Here is a 22,270-nt window from a genome sequence, read left to right as displayed (position 1 = left end):
GGTGAAAACACTAAACAAATATCTGAAATAATGCTTTACCATATCAAATGCCTTTAGGTGATAAAACAAAACAAATATCTGAAAAAAATGCTATACCATATCAAATGCCTTTAGGTGATAAAACAAAACAAATATCTGAAAAAATGCAGTACCATATCAAATGCCTATAGGTGATAAAACAAAACAAATATCTTAAAAAATGCAATACCATATCAAATGCCTATAGGTGATAAATCAAAACAAATATTTGAAAAAATGCAATGCCATATCAAATGCCTATAGGTGATAAATCAAAACAAATATCTGAAAAAATGCAATACCATATCAAATGCCTTTAGGTGATAAAACAAAACAAATATCTGAAAAAATGCAATGCCATATCAAATGCCTATAGGTGATAAAACAAAACAAATATCTGAAAAAATGCAATACCATATCAAATGCCTTTAGGTGATAAAACAAAACAAATATCTGAAAAAATGCAATGCCATATCAAATGCCTATAGGTGATAAAACAAAACAAATATCTGAAAAAATGCAATACCATATCAAATGCCTATAGGTGATAAAAACAAAACAAATATCTGAAAAAATGCAATACCATATCAAATGCCTATAGGTGATAAAACAAAACAAATATCTGAAAAAATGCAATACCATATCAAATGCCTTTAGGTGATAAAACAAAACAAATATCTGAAAAAATGCAATACCATATCAAATGCCTATAGGTGATAAAACAAAACAAATATCTGAAAAAAATGCAATACCATATCAAATGCCTATAGGTGATAAAACAAAACAAATATCTGAAAAAATGCAATACCATATCAAATGCCTATAGGTGATAAAACAAAACAAATATCTGAAAAAATGCAATGCCATATCAAATGCCTATAGGTGATAAAACAAAACAAATATCTGAAAAAATGCAATGCCATATCAAATGCCTATAGGTGATAAAACAAAACAAATATCTGAAAAAATGCTATAACATATCAAATGCCTATAGGTGATAAAACAAAACAAATATCTGAAAAAATGCAATACCATATCAAATGCCTATAGGTGATAAAACAAAACAAATATCTGAAAAATGCAATGCCATATCAAATGCCTATAGGTGATAACACTAAACAAATATCTGAAATAATGCTATACCATATCAAATGCCTTTAGGTGATAAAACAAAACAAATATCTGAAAAAATGCAATACCATATCAAATGCCTATAGGTGATAAAACAAAACAAATATCTGAAAAAAATGCAATACCATATCAAATGCCTATAGGTGATAAAACAAAACAAATATCTGAAAAAATGCAATACCATATCAAATGCCTATAGGTGATAAAACAAAACAAATATCTGAAAAAAATGCAATACCATATCAAATGCCTATAGGTGATAAAACAAAACAAATATCTGAAAAAAATGCTATACCATATCAAATGCCTTTAGGTGATAAAACAAAACAAATATCTGAAAAAATGCAGTACCATATCAAATGCCTATAGGTGATAAAACAAAACAAATATCTTAAAAAATGCAATACCATATCAAATGCCTATAGGTGATAAAACAAAACAAATATCTTAAAAAATGCAACACCATATCAAATGCCTATAGGTGATAAAACAAAACAAATATCTGAAAAAATGCTATAACATATCAAATGCCTATAGGTGATCACACAAAACAAATATCTGAACTAATTCTATAACATATCAAATGCCTATAGGAATATACGTACATAGAGGTAGTTGAAATAATTTTGGAAATATTCATTCATAGGACGGACAATTATAATAAAGCTGCATTATATGACAAACTTATCAACTTTTCATTAGATAACTACAGAAAACATTTCAGAACAGCTAATGGTTCTCAAGAGGTTGCAAAGGCATAAAAGACAAATTGATTAACTTACTTGTAAAACCACTAACAATATATGACATCAGAACAAATTCATTTTTAGAAATAGATATTACAACCATTTTTGCACCGTATTGTTTGGAAGAGCACTTACAAACGTACACAACAAAAATGCCATTGTTTTATCATATTTGATTTTAATTTGATCTCCTGTCGATTATATTTTTTATTAATATAGGATGTATATTTTAGAGTTCCATCAGTGGAATAACCCTTTTTACCGTTTCTATTCCACCTTGGTAAAATTAACCCTTATATCTATATCTCGCTACAGAACATTTATTTGCTAATGCACCAGTCAATTGCAACCACGACCCCAAGGTCCGGGGGATAGCGGAGACTTTGACTTTCGGTCCAGCCAAGACCGGGTAAGACCCCCCCCCCCCCCCCCCCCTGCGGAGACGAACTGCTGGTAAAATCCCCGCAAAAAGGCCCATTCCCCGATATTTTTGGCACAAACACAAAACCACCACATTCCCCCGGCACTGCGGGGCTACCTGGAATATTATGACACGGCCCATTTCCCCGGTTATCCCCCCGGACCGGGGGGGCGTGTTTCCAATTGACTGGTACATACAACAACACAAATTTCCCATAATACTTTACATGCAAAAGAAAATATGTAAATCTAATTATATTTATAAATAGTAATACTAATAAATAAAAATTCTGCATAAACAAACTTGTATGTATACATCGTCACATGCTAAATCAGTCCCATGTTTAATCACACATCCTGACATGTTTTCACGCTAAGTTTAATCACAAATTTTAAACTAACGATTAATACTCGGATATATTCGGGTCAAATATCCTAAGCTCCATATCTCGACTTATATTCATATTAGTGTTAATCTTCACTGATAGTCTAAATATTAAGCATGGAGCGACCCTGATATGTCTACTCGGCCTCTCTCAGCCATTTAAAGAACTGTACAACTTGTTTAAGGGCCGTCTCCTTCCCCTCCGGCTCGTCCCCGCTCTTCTCCCACTCAACCAATGCATCATCATGGATTATATCCTCGTCGTATAGAATATCAAAGAAACCCTGGAGAAGACCTGGAAATAATATGAAAAAATATGCTTGAATATCGTAGATGAAACATGTTACACAAAGAATCACTCCACTATAATAGTGCACCAGAGTTATACCTCTTGTTGGGACGGTACACTCTTGTCCAACGAATTGTGGTTACAAGAAAAATGAAACATTCAGAGGAATGCAGTTTCATATAAGACCATAAACATACCCTGTGGGTGTCCAAGCCTGGTCACAAGCGCCTGCAGAGCAAAAAGTGCCTGGAGTTCGAACACCGGCTTGTGGTCGATGTAAGTCTGTAGCAGGTCGTTACGAACGCTAATATACTTCGGCTCTAGTTTCTCTTTGCCCTTCTCACCTATAAAAGAAGATGCATGTAAATAATTGAGATTGCTCTTCATTCGGAGAATGTCAGCCCTTAGTTATATTATGTTATTAATAAGCTGAATTACTTGTGTAGCAAATGTATATGTCGATTTTAAGATAAGGTGAACTTGTTTGTGCAGAGATATTACATTTTCTCTCATGCTTTACGATGAAATATGGGGTTTTAACAGTGAAATAACAACAATTGATATTTTCACTGCAAAATAAGGAGTGAAAATATCAACTTTCAGAACTATTGTTAAAGAAGAAGTATGGGCAAGCCTCAATCAACCAATCTGTTTCTCTTTCTCTGCCCATTTATGGACACCAAATAGACCACAAAATATGTTAATAATTATACTCATTTCAGTTTCTTCAGTATTTACTTCATGTTTATTTGTTAGTGAAAAAGATACAGACCAGCTTCAAGCTTCTGTCATATCTGTTTTTCAGCCCCTCTTTCGGACTTTGCGATAAACATTCTGGACATTACACATTCAATGCGCTATATGCTTTTCCAATGTTTTTATTTCATTATTGTTATAAAATTTAGTTGTTTGCTGGCAATAGAAGATGAAACAAACATATGCCAGCCTCAAGTGTTAGATCTGGGGGGTTCTCTCCCCACCAGTATCTGTATGTCGAGATACATTCGGAGCTCCTCGGCCATTTATATCGAAAACAACCTCGGATGTACATGGACGGTTTACATACTCAGAAATCGGTATGTTTAAGTCCGCTGCAAGTAGATCGCGAAGTAATTTAATTTAGCAGTTAAACTTAATGACTTAACTCTTGGGAATCTTTATTATGTTTGTAATAATACACTTCAATGGCAATCATTAAAACTTAGATCAATAAATACAAGCTAAAACACTACATTTAATTAATGATATGATTAAAAAAATACGAACTACTTCTACTGATGTACCAGCATACATCCGAGGATGTTTTCGATAACAAGAGGGCCATGATGGCTCTAAATCGTTCACCTGAGTAAAAGAGTTTAACCTTTGTAATCAATATAGCTTGATATTTGTTCTCAAAGAATATTGAAAAACATACTGGACAAACGTGTTGCCTGGATAATCACTGACAGGACTTGTCACAGTTTCCTGCACACCGACAGGACTTGATGATTGCCTACACACTGACAGGACTTGATGATTGACTGCACACTGACAGAATTTGATTCTCATACCTGCACACTGACAGGACTTTGTTCAGTTGCCTGCACACTGACAGGATTTGATAATTGACTGCACACTGACAGCACTTGGTGAAGATACCTGCACACTGACAGGACTTTTTTCAGTTGCCTGCACACTGACAAGACTTTGCTCAATAGCCTGCACATATACAGAACTTCGTTCAATTGCCTGCACACTGACAAAACTATGTTAAATTGCTTGCCCAATGAAAGAACCTTTAGTATAGATATACAAACAACAAACAGTGCACCATCCAATAAAAACAATAAACTCCTTTAAGCTCTAAAATCTAATATCAGAACACATTCAACACCTTCCACTAATATCATTGCTTCTTCCATCTATGTCAACATCACCTTCCTTCACATGTTCAAAATATTTTTTTTCTTTAAATACATTAAGGCTTATTCACTATCCACACAGAAGATAAGATTGTAGCTTAGAAAATTTTTCATGAAGTTTACAATCATCTACATGAAGTTCAATGGAAAAGTCTGATTATTAAATTTATCATGAAGTAAAAATGATTTTTTTTCTAAAGAATAAAGTGTATAATAAATATTTAGTATATGACCCTAAAAAAAGAACAATAATAACCTTAGAAGTGACTATGTTGAAGACTTCATAAAATTTAAAATCTATTCCCTTGTTACTAAAAACAGAAAGTAGTGGAATCTCCAACAAAAAGGGAAACCATATAGCAAGACTTGCTGCACTTGCTTCAAGAGTAAACTTTACATACTAGTAACTATCAGATTTTTACTTTTTGGCCATTTTGTTGTTGTTGCTGTTATTGATCAATCATGACCCCTTGTTGTATTTTTGTAGATGGTCACCCAAGGAAGATTCCTGTAAACTTAAGTTGAATTCGGACTGGTAGTTTCAGAGGAGAAGTTTTTCAAGCAATTGTTGACAGACGGACTGACTGACGAACGGACGGACGGATGCCGGACAAAGACCGATCACATTAGCTCACCTTGAGCACTTCGTGCTCTGGTGAGCTAAAAATGGCCGAGGAGTTCTGAGTGGTCAAGATAGAAGGGTTTTAGACAAAAATGTTTTTCTTTCTTTTATCATAAACCCACAAGCTCCAGTCGTAAACTTCCTTCAACGGCTTACAAAATAGGCTGGATATAAAAGAAGCAACACCGCAGACATGGCAACATTTAAATAAGTTACTTTTAAGTGTCTTGAACATTTTTAAAGTTACGACCAATGCACAAAGACACGTACTAGGCTATGACAGAAGTTATAACAAAGATGTTTTTTCTTTAAAAGAATAGACGAGCTCGACACAGACCTTTATCAGTGTGTGCATATCACGTGATAATTGCGTCATAAATGCGTCGGAAGGCAACATTTTGCTTCGAATGCAGACTTTAAACAAAGGTTACTTCACTATTCCTTCACAATTTTAAATGAAACATAGCGCAGTCTACGCCGCCTACAAAGACCCGCCTTCGGTCTTTGACCAGAATTTGAGAGTTCAGTTTCTTAAAACGCTTTGACAAACCTTTTTACAATACGGCCATCTGACGGAGCACTGTCAAAACATCCTCTTGGAAACAGGTTTGTCGAAGTGTTTGATGAAACTAATCACTTTGTCAAACTCCGGTAATCAAACGAAGGCGGTGCTCTTAAAGCGGCATAGACTCCCCTTTGTTCCATTTAAAATGGTGTAGTCAAACAAGTTATATTTGTTATAAGTCTTCATTTTAAGCATGTTGCCTTCCGACGTAGCATATATGACGTAATTTATCACATGGTATACACACACTGTATATGACATTCTTCAAATCTCGATGTGCACACAGAGTGTTTGTAGTTTATACCAGAATGTACTTTGACATATATTTAAAATGTCATTCACATTGTGTTATTCACAGCGAATAAACAATTACTGCCTACCTTTAATTATGGAAGCCTTGGAGGGCCACTTTTGAGTTTCGACTAACGGGTACTTTTTACTTTTTACTTTTGACTTTCGACTTATGACTTATGACTTTTGACTTATTACGTTTGAGATGCATGCCTCATCTCATGATGGCGGACAAGGAATATTCAGAAGAAGTAAGTTCATTTGTCTTAGTTTTTTCTTGTATTATTTGCGAAATAATTGAAAACAAAACATATATACACACGTCCGCGAACAGTGTGTTATTAATTTGCAATTAATTCGGAAAGAAGAGTCGAAAACACTTTGTTTGCATGGCACCGTTCATGCAAAACACCGGCACAAATGGTGTTTGGTTTTTATTTCTAATGTACTAGAAAGGAACACTTGGGATCCTTTTCCACAACGCTATTTGGGCAGAATTCAAAGTTCACTGAATACTTTGACTTGTATGCACTGTCACTCCATATAGAGCTTCCCTCGAATAGAGCTCCCCGTGTTTTTCTTCTGTCACAAAGTGCACAATGTAGGCCTTTCTGTAACATATTCATTTCAGGAACAGGGAATCTTTGCTACATGTGTAAGCTCAATCTGACATATCTATAAATGAAAAGCCTAAATATTGGATCGGGTTTTAAACCCACTTAGATCAGCATTGTTTGTTGCCGTTTGCAGTTTCAAATTTGTAATTTAAACTATCGCATTTCATCCGTGGTTCATCCGTCCGTCCGTCCGTCCTTCAGTCCTTTCTTTAACAAATTATTGGTATCGCAACCCGCAAGTCGCAAGAAACTACTGAGTATAATTCAATGAAGCGTGACCACCATCATACAGTACCATATTAGTTGCTAGAATAGCGTTGCTAGGTCAATGGTCAAGGTCACATTGACCTACCTTTGAAATCGTCGTATATTCACTGGAAATAATGTATTGATTTCAATGACACTTGGTCCTAATTGAAAATGGGTCACTGAGTCAAAGGTCATCGTGAGCTGATTTTGAAATCGGGTTCTGCTCAATAACTGGTAAAAATGTTCACCTGAAGCGCCTGTAAAGAAAGCTCTACATAAGGAACTAGATAGATTTAATTATAGCGCACTCAATTGTTTTTGGACTGGGTTCCTAAGGCCGCGTTTGGTCCCCTAAGCCCTTTGATCCAAAAAATATATGATAATAACACGAACTACTGTCAACGGTTCCGGCCATTATTTCACACTTAATGCTGTATAAACACGTCCTTGCTAAATTATGTACGTCCCAGCCATATGTGACAACTATCAAATAAGCTGTATGTGGGCTTTCAAATGTTTTTAACGAATAGAGCTCCCTTTTAAAGACAGCACTATTCGTTGAAGTTCATCGAGATCCCGTGTAACTCGTTTCGATGGGACCTCTATAGGGTGTGACAATGCACACTTAATCAAGTTGATGAGGAATGAAATAAAGCTAAAGGGGGAACAGTTTAGCATTGTTTCGAAATAGTATTGGGGCGGTTTAATCTTTTGTCCGAGGTCTTTCGCTCTTTGTGAAGGTAAATTTCCGATTGTTCGCTTTCAAAAGGCCATAGATGTGAGAATTTCTATGTTTTGTAGTCCCTTATATATGAATATGATGTAAATTTATATGCTTCTTCAAGAGTCTACACTTAAATTTTCAGTACTTGTTATAAGTCTGCTACTTGTAAGGAAATAGTTTCGTCCTCGTCAGTTTCGTAACCAGAATGCAATATTCGTATCCTCGACCTTTCGTTCGCGATTCATATTTTGCTGTTTCGTCCTAGATGTTGTTAGTACCCTTTTATTTAGGTGGATTACAGTGGTTTACTAGTGTACTATGCTTTTTCATGTGAACCGAGTATAATTTGGTTCCTTAAGTCCTGTTTATAGATCTATGAAACTATTGATACTATCAATAGATAAATACCTCTATGTACTTGACTTATTTAGTCATTTGATATGCTTAAACACCATTTTAATTGGATTATTACAGCATATTGAGCTTCGGGCATTGGGGATTATGCGCCCTTATAGTATATATTTAATAGGTTATCGGGCTTTCTGGTAAATGTGCATTTCTTTCTTTTTTAAGCTTTACGACAAATAAACCTCGGACTAACCGTTCTCGTTATTACCTTCCTCGTCAGGTTAAAGCATTATGATGCGGTGCACAACGTTTACCTATGTTGTTTTAGGAAAACCGTGGCTGGTCTGTAGCATATGCCTTTAATAGTTCGAATAGTTTACTCTTTTTTTTATATTTCCGAAGAAACCGAAAGGAGCGTGTTGTGTAATAAAATAATAATTTATATATACATGTAACTGGTCGTTTCTTTCAGAATTCAGATTCTTGTTGAATGTCAGATGTACAGCTAATACACTTCATACTTTGCAGGAAAGAGGAGAGCGGATTAAAGCAGTAATTGAAAATATTCGTACTCGTAGTAAAAAGCTGAAGAAGAAAGCTCTGGTGCCTGCTACTAAAAAAGTCAGTGAGCCAAAAGAAAAGGAAAAAATGGTAAATATGTCTAAAAATAGATTTGTCTTGGTACTGGCAGGGGAACGACTTACAATAACAAGGTATTCTTTATTGGAAACCACTTTATTAGCTCCATTTTTTGATGAAAAAGCGGAGCAATTGTTAACACTGCAACTTTTAATGAATGTCGTTCGTTGGCAAAGTCAGGTAGAAACATGCACTATCTCCTTATCTAAACAGAAGATTGTAAGCGGTGCAAATATATATAACATATTTCATAACTTGAAAACCACTGGATGGAATTTGATATAACTTCATACAATGGTAGAGCTCATGAGAGGAAGTGAAGTGTACAAGAACCATAACTTATTTGCTTAATTACTGAGTTATTTTCCTTTGTTACTTTTTCTTGTCCGGAGCATAACTTGAAAACTACTGGATGGAATTTCATATAACTTTATACATGGCGGTGGGGAATATAGTTGTCCTTCAGACTGCAATCTTGTTAATTTCTGTTTTGTAGAACTTTGCATACAATTGATCTATAATAGAAGTTATTATAACACATATATAATATGCCATTTCTTAGGATTTTTCACTACAACTGCTAATACTACTACTACTGTTATTGATGCTGCTATCGCTCTGCTACTGCTACTACATCTACTACTTCTACTACTACTAGAACTACTACTACCAATACTACTACTGCTTATACTACTTTTACTACTACTGCTTCAACTACTTCTACTACTACTGCTGCGGCTTCTACTTCTAATACTTCTTCTATTACTATTAGTACTACTACTACCGCTAATACTACAACTACTACTATTTGTACTACTACTGCTTCTACTACTACTACTACTACTGCGGCGGCTTCTACTTCTACTACTACTATAACCTTTACTCCTACTACTACTTCTACTACTACTACTACTACTACTACTACTACAGCTGATACTACTACTACTACAACTACTTCTACTACTTCTAATAATACTGCTTCTGCTACTACTACTACTTCTACTACTAGTACTACTACAACTTCACTTCTAGTACTACTAATACCACTACTACTACTACTACTACTACTACTACTACTACTACTACTACTACAATTATACTACTACTACTACTACTACTACTATTGCTGCTGCTAACTACTACTACATGTACTACTACTACTGTTGCTACTGCTGCTGTTGCTGCTACTACTACTACTACTACTACTACTTCCATTACTACTACTACTACTACTACTTCCACCGTCTACCGTTACTAGCCCTACTAGCGCTATTACTTCTAGTACTACTACTACTACTACTACTACTACTACAACAACACAACAACAACTACTACTACTACTCATACTACAACTGCTACTGCTTCTACTACTTCTACTACTACTACTACTACTACTACTACTACTACTACTACTTTTTCATTTAGGACTACATGTTCTACTTATTTCATTTAGGATGCTGCAGGACAGGAAAAGAGAAAACAGAAACCTAGCGGCCGTCATACTATGTACAAGCTACATATCGGATGGCGCCATTACTGTCAAGGTGACTTTAGACAAATTACATCAAGACGAGGTGGGGGCATTCGGAAGATGGAATATAATATAACGGAGCCTCAGTCAGTGGAATCAATAATTGAAGTCGGCAAACGTTTATTTTTTCCGAATGGAAGAAATTCTTTTGGAAATTTAAATGATATGGAAGTGAATTTAACTAATTACAGCGGTGAGAAAATTGAACGCTTCTGCAATATAGATGAACAACCGTGTACATTTCAAGAATTTTTGAAGTCAACAGGAAGGTACTCGTCTCAATTCCATGTTTATCTTTCGACGAAAAGCATTACCTATGATAAAATAAAGCCACTGGAAGAAACAAGTGAAACGAGTTATCTTGCCAACAGGAAGACAATACAAGGACTGCATGTACAGTATACTAAGAATGAAACATCAGAATATTCAGGAGACACCTCAATTATCACATGTCATAGCACAAAACAATGCAGGGAATTATCAGGTATTCCTGATGACATAGACGATTACGACCCTCTTGAAGATGGTTATAATGTAACGTATCTGGCTGTAAATGATAAGGTTTACATGGAGCGAACTTCGTCTGGCCTCAGTTTTCCACAAGACGTCGCTGGACAAGACAGTGCATATATATTTCATGGACCTAATGAGATATGTGGAATGAATGAAGGCAAAGTTGTTTTAGGCGTAGTAACAAACTGTTCTGAAAACGTTAATTACACATGGTATAAGGATCAAAGCATATATGCAGCAGGGATTAATCTCATGTTGATACATACAAATGACACTGGTGTCTATAATGTAAAATGCCAAGTAGGCGAAACGTTGTACACCTTTGAAGAGAGTGTTGAAATAGCTTTGCCCGCAACTACAGATAGATATGACATGGATATGCGAATCGACAGCGAGGTTACTGAAAATCTGAACACCACACACTTTGGCATAACTGCTGATTTGAAAGATTGCGTTTCTAATACAGCAGCTACAGATTCTAGCCTAGACATGGTTACACAAACGTTTATTGAAACAAGTGATTTGGGTGAAAATGATGGTAAAGGTACACACAGTTTAACAACAACAACTTTTATCTGTGACAAAGATGGCACATGTGCAAATGCTGTATCAGCAGCTTGTGAAACAAGTGTATTCTGTGAAAAAGACGGCATAGGTGCAAACGCTGTTTCAACATTTCTTGAAACAAGTGTAATCCATGAAAGAGATGCCACAGGTGCAAACGCTGTTCTTACATTTCCTGAAACAAGTGTAATCCATGAAAAAGATGGCACAGGGGCAACTGCTATTCCAACAATTCCTGAAACAATTCCTGAAACAAGTGCAATGTGTGTAAACAATGGTACAGGAACAAATACTATTTCGACAATTCCTAAAGTAGATGTAATCTGTGAAAAAGATGGCAAATGTTCAAAGACTGTTCAGACAATTCCTGCAACAAGCTGTAATCTTTGAAAAAGATGGTTCAGATGCAAACACCATTTCAACAGGTTATTTCTGTGAAAAATATGGTGCAGCAGTAAACAAAGCACCAACAGTTACCGAAACAAGTATTTTGATCGAAAATGAGTGTACATGTTCAAATGCTATTTCAACAGTTACAGAAACAAGTTTTTTGGGTGATGTTACAACTGAATTCTTAGATATTTCAACAGGATTTGTGGATTCTGTGGAAACCAGACTGGACAAGGATGAAAATGAAAATGATATTAAAGCTAAGCTTACTGGAAAAAACTCAAGAAAGAGTATGGGTTCTTCTGATAATTTAGTTGCAGAGCAACCACCAGTTAAAAAAGGGTTTACACAGTTGGATGCTAATACTGACAACTTAAATGTAAGGTTTGGAGACTTCAAATTATTGGAAAAAATAAGGGAGGGTGGTTTTGGTGAGGTTTACAAAGGTGAATATTTGGGAACAGATATTGCAGTGAAGAAAGTAAAGATAAAACGCATGAAAGTTGTGAAACAGTCAGTGTTGCAAGAAGTTGTCACAAACAGTCATCTTAGGCATCCAAACATTGTTCTACTGATGGGTTACTCAATCAATACTGACTGTCTCTATCTTCTCACAGAGTTCATTGCAGGTCCAAATTTGGATGATGTGCTTTTTGCTGACAATGAGTACGAATTTACTGTGCCTCAAAAACATGCAGTGGCATTGCAAGTATGTCAGGGTGTAGCATATTTACATAATCATAATCCAATAGTTATTCACAGAGACATTAAGCCTGAAAACATTTTGCTGACGAGAAATTTGGAAACGGCAAAACTTTGTGACATGGGATTGTCTAAGGTGAAGGTAATGAATACCATGACCAAAACAGTTGCAGATCGCAGAGAGACACAGCCAGGAACTCCAGCTTATCAAGCTCCAGAGATTCTTCTGCAAGCTAGGAGAGGCAGAACACAAGCAGATGTTTGGAGCCTCTGTTGTTCATTAGTTGAGCTCTTTACTGCCAAAACCATATGGGACTTGACCAGTGAGGATGATGAAAATGACGACTCTGTCCAGGTTATAATCCGGGCAATGCAAAGAAAGGATATGCCACATGGGTTAAGTAATTTAGACAGGGAGCATACCCTTTCAGTGCAGCTGAAGGCTGTTATTCAGAAGGGCTTATCATACCAGATTGAGGACAGACCGACAGCATTAGACTTTGTAGTTGCGCTAAAACATGAACTTTAAAGAAATGTGATGAGCAGCTCAGGACCATCATGGCCCTCTTTATCAGATTGACGATTGTTTAGAATGCCCTGTGCAATTAGTAATGTACATGTAGCCTCATTTGGCTATTATATTGGAGGTTATTTTCCCTAACACACCTCATATATCGCATAATACTGGTAAGGATTTATATAGATCTTTGTGTTTTGTGTTAAAGATAATTAACGTTTGAGACAAGTGACCTTTATGTTATTCAGTAGAAAGACAAAAGGGTCCATTTTCTCATGACGGCAGGTATTTGTTAAAATGAGGTTTCACACAATCCGTTTACACAAAGTTATATCTTTTAACATTATAGATCTGATTTAAAGTGCACTTGTTACATTTGCACACAGTGTAAAACAAGACCAGTTGGCTCTTATAGGAGCCCTTTGATTCAGGTATACAGTGTTTGAAATGTTACCGTTAAAATCGTTAAAATACATGTATACATAGAAATCGTTAAAATACATGTATACAAAATACAACAGTAGACTTGTTCATTAGTTTGTTGCAGATAAATAAAAAGGACCATTAAAAGTTCATAAAAGTTATTACGAGTTATATCCATACATACCTTAGAGACAACCTGTATAAATACCTACTTTTGGAAATCATTTGAACACTATTGAGACTATTCCATGAGAGCTTTTAAAAGTTGTTCTGCAGTCAAAGTCATCGGCATTATTGTAGATGTTGTCAAAGTCTGCATTAGCAATACTCAAACTCTTTGGCTTACATGTATATTGTTTTGTATATTTGATCCTTTCCTCAACACCAGCGCCTCTGGACGCCTCTGAAATATCAGATTTTCGAAAATGAAGCATTTTACTATATGGAGCCTATGCTTGAATTCAAATCATTACTTAAGTTTTAACTTAACTTTAAAAATTGTAAAAGTAGAGACAATGATGAAATGATCTAAAATAAAACCTGTTGTGGAAAGGGTTCATTTGTACAAAATGCCATTAATTTGTGAAATTCATTGTAGCAATTTGAAACAATTCATTGTAGCAATTTGAAACAATTGAGTTACATTAGTTAAACAAGAGTTTGTGAAACACAAATGCCCCCCTAAAAGCAGATATTTCCTTTCTAATGTATGTCAAAGATGGCCAAGATTAAACTTATAAAAAGTAGGTCAAATGTCAAGGTCACAGGTCAAAAAAGTTGGTATGTTTGCATATATCATGTCACAAGCAATATATACCTATAAAACATGAAAAGCCTTGCCATCAAATCACAGTACTGAATGACCTTCACCTTTGACCTACTGACCTCAAAAGAAATAGAGGCCATCTACTCATCATCAAGTACCTCCCTAGCAAATATTAGGACTGTAAGGATGGATGAGTTATTGATCGGAAATTCATTTGGTCAGAATTACAGTAATGAATGACCTTGATGACATTGACCTTTGACGTACTGACCTCAAAAGAAATAGGAGTCATCTACTCATCATCCCGAACCTCCCTACCAAATATGAGGACTGTAGGTTTAAGGGCTATGTCATAATTCGAAAATTATATTCCCTGGCCTAAACTGTCTATTCTAATTTGTCAGCCTAGTTCTACGATATCGATAGTAAATATCCAAAACAGTATTTCTGCAACCTGACAATGTTGAATGGAAGGTATCTGCATAATGTTAGCCTCCAATTACGACTAATTACTACCGGACAAGCTAAAACAATAGCTTCCGGCAGTTGCAGGACATCAACCTCACCCCAGTGGTATCAATAAAAAACTCACTAGATAATATAAGACAGATACACTATCTAGAGTCAACGAGAGTTAGATTTTGTAAAAGAAACTGATATAACCTAGAATCGCACAAAACGACTTTGTAAACAACCAATTTTCTCTTGAAATGTTTGAACTTGACCAAATTTGTTTATTTACAAAGTTGTTACAAAATATAATAAGGGTATTCTACTCATTACCACGAACCTCCCTAGCAAATATGATGACTGGAGATGAAAGAATGGACGAGTTATTGATCGGAAACCATTTGGTCAGAATTACAGTATTAAATGACCTTGATGACCTTGACCTTTGACTTATTGACCCAATAAAAATAGGGGTCAGACCGACCGACAGACCGACCGACATGTGCAAAGCAATATACCCCACTTTTTTCAGAAGGGGGCATAATAAAGTTTTTATACCCCCACAATAGAAATTTGGGGGGGGGGGGTATATAGGAGTCACCCTTTCGGTCGGTCGGTCGGTCTGGCGGTCGGTCTACAAAAGTTTGTCCGGAGCATAACTTTAATACTACTGTAGCTATGTTGATGAAACTTCATATGTAGATAGACCTTGATGAGGGGGTAGTGCAGTGCACAAGAACCATCACTATGCTTGCTCTTTTAAAGGAGTTATTCCCCTTTGTTGTTTTTGGTCTTTAGATTTTGTACCGGAGCATAACTCTTATACTTAAGCTGCTAGTTTGATGAAATTTCGTCTGAAGATAGACCTTGATGAGAGGAAGTGCAGTACTTGAGAACCATAACTCTAATTTGCTTAATTACGGAGTTATTGTCCTTTCTATATTTGTTATGTTTATTGTTAAACCTTGCCCTTATCTACTTAAGGATGCTGTGGGGGTATTAATCAAATTTAGTGATATTTCTAGTTCATTTAAGAATAAAATCTTAAGTTGTAACTCACAAGTCACAACTCATAACTCACAACTCATAACTCACTTGTGTATAAAGTACCAAGTAAATGTAGTATTGGAAGTTTAAGAGTGTGATTTAAATGCTGTGTTATGAAGATCGGGTCATATTTACAACCGCTAGAGTGTTCATAAGCATTTTTTAATTTTTTTAAATGACCTAGTGATCTAGATTTTACGGTGGCACTGAGGTGACATGTGCAATATATTTTAAAAGATTAACCTCGGGAAAACGAAATGGACTTAATGACATCCCGAGGGGGGGTTGACGATATACCGGCAATATACCGGAATATCCCCCGCACAGTCCCCACCCACTCATTATTCCGTTCATTCCGTATGCAAGTTGCATACGGAATGAATGGGAGAATGAGTGGGTGGGGACTGTGCGGGGGATATACCAAAAACATAACTCTGGAAAACGAACTTTCTTTTCTCAAATTAAAAATAACCTCGGGAAAACGATCCCGATTTTCTTTTTTAACTCGGGGGAAAACGAAAGTGTTTTTTTATCTCGTTCCCACGACATAAACAGCCAATCAAATTCAAACGAGACTTTTGCTATACATACAATTGCTTTGACCCTTATTTGTCATCTGGTAATCTCGTCTACTTCAACGTCGTCCAGTTCGCTTCCAATTTAAAAGAACTGTTGGCCGAGTATCAAGCAGCTTGAATCCTGATCAGAATCCGAATTACACGGCGTCTGATATCGATCCAAACTGTTTACATACTTATTTTACATTATTGTGGCCGCGGTTAGCATGAAAGGAGTTGAACTCTTTCGTGATATAGGATAAGGACCACGAGACTTTCGCTTTAGACATACTGTTGTTTTAACCTTAACCCTTTACTCCATATGTACTATTTCTATTCATTTGCAAACAGGGTATACCCAGATCACGCCGCTCCTACAGAGGCTGCCTAATCAGGTTATATCCTGTTTGCAAATATGCAATATCCTAGAAATAATTCATCACAATTGGCTATAACAAGTACGTACCATTATAGAGATATATTAAATTATATAGTCATGGTGGGCGGAGTCTTTCTTGAATATTCAAGGAGTAAAGACTGACCCAATTCATTCACAGACTGAACAAATGCGATTCCCGGCGCACTCGCAGTGATCTGCATGCGTTTTTATGGAGGCAACTATGATTGAACTCTTTATTATATGAATATTCAAGCAAGTCTCCACCTACCATGAGTATATAATTGAATATATCTTTATAGTAGCACATAAACTAATGAATATTATTGTCATAGCCGAATCTGAAGATTTAATTTCTATGATATTCCATATTTGCAAACAAGATGTATCCTGACCAGAAAGCAGGCGTAGACAGGAGTATAATGCATATATGGAGTAAAGGGTTAATGTAACTACAGTGCACCTACCATATAAGAAGCCGCATAAGCAGTTTCTGAGACACGTTACAGCTTTATTTATGCCTTAAAACAACTATATAAGCAAGTCAAATGGTAGAACTTTCAAAGACCTTTTCTTGTTTAGAACAATTTTCTGATTTTTAATCGCCATTTTTCGAAACTGATATGCAGTACCCTTAAAGTAGTTTTATCAATAACGTACGCCCATGCAATATTCATTAGTACAATGGGTATTTATGTTTAATCAATTCTCGAAATTAAATTGTTCAACTCAGTATACAGTCGTAGTGCTGACTCAGCGTCCAATGGCATCTGTAGATCTGGCTTCAAAAGATGTGCTAATTCTTTGAATTCCTCACAGTGTCTTTTTGGACGCGAATACATGTCTTTGCAAACATTTACGTCATTCAAGTTCGCTGCATTACCGAAGTCGTGAGTTTCAAACAGACCTGGTATAAAGAACAGTGTGTCAGGTTTTCCACCAATAACCGAAGAATTGGTTTGTTCCCTTATCTCATGAACGTTCCATTGCTGTGCAATCCGGTCTAACTCGGTTTGTATGAGATTCATAAAGCAAAATTTTAAGTTCTCACATTGTATTGCGTCCAGCTCATTAAACGTCCCTGTATCGCGTAAGTCTTTGAAAAAGTTAATCCACCAATGTATTCCATTTTGTCGTAATGTACCCCACCACCTCTCAATGCGCTGGTTCGATGTGCTTTTTCCAACTACAACGCTTCGAGCCCCAGCAAACGGATCAGTAGCATCGTGCCGGAAGTATTGCTGCAAAAGTAAAGCAATGCAGTTTTCCGTGCCACCATCAGAACGTAGTATTCGAGGGACTTTTTTATGCTCATTCAATGCATCTAAAAAGTATCTTGCAATTAAGCGTGGGTCATTATTTGAGTCCGAAACCTCTAACCATATTATTTTCCTACTAAACCCATCCACCGCACCATGAATACAAAATCCATATGGCTTTAATTTGTCGTAACCGTCTATATGCCATACAAAATTGGGTCCTTTGGCAAAGTATACTCGCCGGCGGAGACGATGTGCTTTTCGCAGCTCTACACCAACTGGATCCAGCGCTCTCATTATTTCCATGACGTCGTCCCTTTTGACGTACATGTTGTAATCCAGCATTAACCGACGCCACATTGTACGGTAACCTATGCATTGTCCACTTGTTTGTATTTCTCTGTTTATAACATCAGACACAATCTCCAAAGGTGTATATATTATATTACGTCGTTTCAAATTTAAGCGTTTAAGTATCCTCTTTACTGTCCTCAATGACGTTATAATGCCATGTCGTGTCAGTAAAAATGCAACAATTTCATAGATCTTAAAGCCTTTCTGAAAGTACTCTACTGTGAGCAGAGTTTTGTCTGTTATAGATGTTGGTGGTAGGTACCTTGGCACAGTAGCTTGGGCAATACCGAGCAGTATTATGAAACAGACATAGAACACTATCCAAGTTGTCATCTTCATATTTTTCAGTCGAGTAGTTGTGTCTGAAAAACATGTTTATATATATGATATTATTCTCTACATTGTACAACATAGGTAACACTATTGAGTCCAAAGTACTCCATATGTCTTCAAAAAGGAAGTACTCATTAATGGTATATTTCTTACCTAGCTAAACATTTTTAAAACTGGCTCTGTGCTTGCTTGGTAAAGTTACCTACCTATACATGTTTAATGCTGGTTCTGTGTTTGCCCGGTAAAAATGCAGTCTATTTCTTACCTAGCTATACATGTTTAATACTGGCTCTGTGAACGTCTTAAAAGTGATATAACTTGTCAGATCAGAGTTTGTGTTGAGAAAGATAGAACATGTATAACCACTAAAAACATGAAAACATTAACAACATAGTCAACAGATTACTGAACTCATTCTCACACACACACACACACACACACACACACACACACACACACACACAAAATCCTCCGTCACAACCCACAATTAAATATATGCGATATTAAGTATTTGAGCAAGAATAATTAAAATCATTTTAATTCACAGTGTATGTGCCAGAGAAAACGTTTAAAATAGGGGTTACATACCTGAAATCAACGTAGTTCCCTTCAGCTTCTGGAGCACGTGTATAATGCATAGCCTAAGTCAAAAGTCAAAAGTCATAAGTCGAAAGTCAAAAGTCAAAAGTCAAAAGTCAAAAGTACCCGTAAGTCGAAACTCAAAAGTGGCCCTCCAAGGCTTCCATAATATGGAAGCCTTGGAGGGCTTCCATATTTAATGGCACTTTGACACACTGCAGTCATAAGCTCCCTTATAAACTGGGTGTTTGTAGTGGTTGCATCGTTCACATTAGACTCGATCCAGGCTAATACCGTCGCGTTATCCTCCTGCCGCACAACGATAAGATCGTGTAGGCGGTCCGCGATTTCTGTCAGTGTGGTTGTAGAGTTGCTGTTTCCCCCTTCGGTGTCCTCAAGAACCTACAGATGAGTAGAAATGTCTTTTATATTGATCGTTCAAATAAAGGCCATAACAGGTAAGGTGGCTGCGTATAATTTATCATTGGTTTATCGCTCATGCGTTTGTGTTTTCTATATTTATTTTCTAAATGACCACCTTTCTTTGTTTAAAGGTCTAGTTTAAGCCTCCTATAAGTGACCCCCCCCCCCCATCCGTGTACAGTACACGACCGCTGTGTATTGATCTTAATCTACTTGCCGTGATATCTCCTATCAGATCTCAGATCTGAGTATCCTGATGTGCAGTTTGGAAAGTTGTAATATAGAAATGCACCCTAAATGGCCCTAAGCCAATAAATGAATACACAGGAAATTTGCCCCTACTTTGACACCAGTGCAATTAGGAGAAGATGCACAGCAGGGGATTATCATGCCAAACATTCCTTAAACTAGACCTTTAACAAAAATATATTCAATCCATGTATATTTGTTTTTCCATTGTCATCATGTGGTGATATTTTATTTCATGTATGAATATTTATTTTAAGCTGGTTGAAACAAATCCGTGTTATGCTCAATATTTAAAACAAAAGCATTCTAATAGAATTGCAATTATGATATTATCTATTAAATGGGTTTCATTTTCAACCTATTATTTAATGGCATTATCATGCTTACAATTCATACCATCCTGTAGTAACGGCTGATGTTTCACACAAATACAAAAGATACGACAACAGCAATAAAACATAAGTGACATACGAGGGGTGATCCAGAATTACGTGGACTTCTTACATGTTTTCTATATTTATCGTCTAAATCATTTTGTTTATAAAATCTCAGGAATTATACCAGATATGTTATATGTATTGTAATTATGTGAATTTTCTATGTTCTATGTTCAATGATATGTGAATTATTAAAAAATTCCACGTAATTCTGGATCAACCCTCATAACTTGTCACAAAAATGAGCATTTCTACTGTAAGCAAGCAAAGAATGTTTGCACTTTTGAAGCTGCACTCTCACAGATTGAACGTTTTGACAACTTTTTTTATTTTTTTTGTCTTAGAACGAGCCAATATTTGCGAAAATCCATTAAAACCAGTTATATAAGACTGCTGACCAAAAATTAGATCGCAGATTTTTTTTTATTTAGGTTCAAAAATTGATGTTTATGCCTTTTTCTTAAACCGTTGGTAACGGTTTAAGCCATAAAACATTAATTTTCGAACGAAAATATGAAAACCTGCGATCTGATCTTTTTTCAGCAATCTTATATCATTGGTTTTCAGATATTTTCGCAAAAAATAGCTCTTTCCAATAAAAAAATAAACAAGAGGGCCATGATGGCCCTAAATCGCTCACCTGAGTAAAAGAGTTTAACCTTTGAAATCAATTTAGCTTGATATTTGTTCTCAAAGCTGTACATATGCTCCAAATTTCAAAACTGTAGCTTCAAAAATAAGATGTCCAAAATGTACAATAAAGGTAATCCACAGCATTGATATATGTTTTGAAAACGGTACACATGGTCAATATGTTATTGCTACACCTTAAAAAAGGAAGTAGGTCAAAAAGTCACAGTCAATGTCATCCGAGGACAATATTGATATTTGTATATTTTAAATTTCTTTGCTGTAGCATTGTAAATAAGAAAGTAGGCAGTCACAGCCGAGGTCATCCAACCACAATATTGGGCGCTTTTGTTGATACCAAACCAGTTTCAGTTTGGTTTCAATGGCTCAGCAGATTCGAAACCGGTTTTGATAATTTTGCTTGAAGTAACAAATAAATGTTTTTTTTAACAGTTTCAAGAACATTGCGGAGCATATAAAGTGATATATTAATACACAATTATTAATAGAACCTTTTCCATTTATCTCATTTGTCCAATGTAAGGCATTGTTATAACAAAGCATTGAGTTTCAACAAACGTGGTTGATCAATTACCGCCATGTTGTTTTCAAAGTAAATTAGTTTTCGGATGGAATGAATCGATGAATCCGCCTCCAGTAGGGGTTTCGATAGTTTCAAAAACTGGTTTCGGTTTTTGTTAAAAAACACACGATAAAACTGGTTTCGGTTTTACATTGTATTTGAAATTGTGACAACAAATACAGTTTGTGAAACCGAAATAAAAACCGAAACCAGTTTATTACCAACAAAAACGCCCATTGTTATGTGTTTACAGAATTGTAAACATGGTCAAATTTCTTCGCTGTAGTTTCAAAAATAAGACAGTAGGTCAAAAAGGGTGGGACCAAATTTGACCCAAGGGGCGTAATTTTGGTAGAGGACCACTATATGATGCTCATAACAAATTATTAAAGGTCTCGGCCTAGCGGTGTCAGACAAGAAGGTTTTCGACAAGTCCACAGGAAACCTCATGGAATAGCGAGTTTTGACCCCAGAGACATAATTTGATTTCACAAGCAATTGTGTAAGGCACAGGAACTACAGACAGCGCATCATCCAATAAAATATATAACTACTATAAATTATGAGGATTTGATAAAAGTACTTATAAAGAGCCTACAGTAACATTGTCTCAATTTT

General features: G+C 35.9%; 2 protein-coding genes across 2 annotated transcripts; one reads left to right on the top strand and one right to left on the bottom strand.

Moving 5' to 3' along the window:
• Positions 1-2,837: 2,837 nt before the first annotated feature.
• Positions 2,838-3,659, bottom strand: LOC128245806 (eukaryotic translation initiation factor 4 gamma 1-like). The gene is made up of 3 exons (XM_052964031.1): positions 3,587-3,659; positions 3,187-3,333; positions 2,838-2,995 (listed from the first exon to the last, which is right to left on the bottom strand). Exons 1-3 carry the CDS (start codon positions 3,657-3,659, stop codon positions 2,838-2,840), a joined length of 378 nt encoding a protein of 125 aa, XP_052819991.1.
• A 5,188-nt stretch (positions 3,660-8,847) lies between these two features.
• LOC128245805 (uncharacterized) lies at positions 8,848-13,786 on the top strand. Its single transcript, XM_052964030.1, has 3 exons — positions 8,848-8,960; positions 10,402-11,833; positions 12,147-13,786. Exons 1-3 carry the CDS (start codon positions 8,958-8,960, stop codon positions 13,175-13,177), a joined length of 2,466 nt encoding a protein of 821 aa, XP_052819990.1. The 5' UTR covers positions 8,848-8,957; the 3' UTR covers positions 13,178-13,786.
• The last annotated feature ends 8,484 nt before the right edge of the window (positions 13,787-22,270 follow it).

Source organism: Mya arenaria, chromosome 9, assembly GCF_026914265.1.
Source record: "Mya arenaria isolate MELC-2E11 chromosome 9, ASM2691426v1".
Lineage (NCBI taxonomy): Eukaryota > Metazoa > Mollusca > Bivalvia > Myida > Myidae > Mya > Mya arenaria.
The sequence above is the reverse complement of the archived record's forward strand: the minus strand, read 5'-3'. Positions and strand labels throughout refer to the sequence as shown.

Bases quoted from the DNA above. Each gene is read 5' to 3' on its own strand.
- LOC128245806 (XM_052964031.1), bottom strand. From the start codon at position 3,659: ATGGGCAGAGAAAGAGAAACAGATTGGTTGATTGAGGCTTGCCCATAC. The intron at 3,334-3,586 runs GTTGATATTTTC...CTTCTTTTATAG, and splicing joins CTTTAACAATAGTTCTGAAA to GTGAGAAGGGCAAAGAGAAA. The intron at 2,996-3,186 runs GTATGTTTATGG...TATTATTTCCAG, and splicing joins CAGGCTTGGACACCCACAGG to GTCTTCTCCAGGGTTTCTTT.
- LOC128245805 (XM_052964030.1), top strand. The intron at 11,834-12,146 runs GTACAGGAACAA...ATATTTCAACAG, and splicing joins TGCAATGTGTGTAAACAATG to GATTTGTGGATTCTGTGGAA.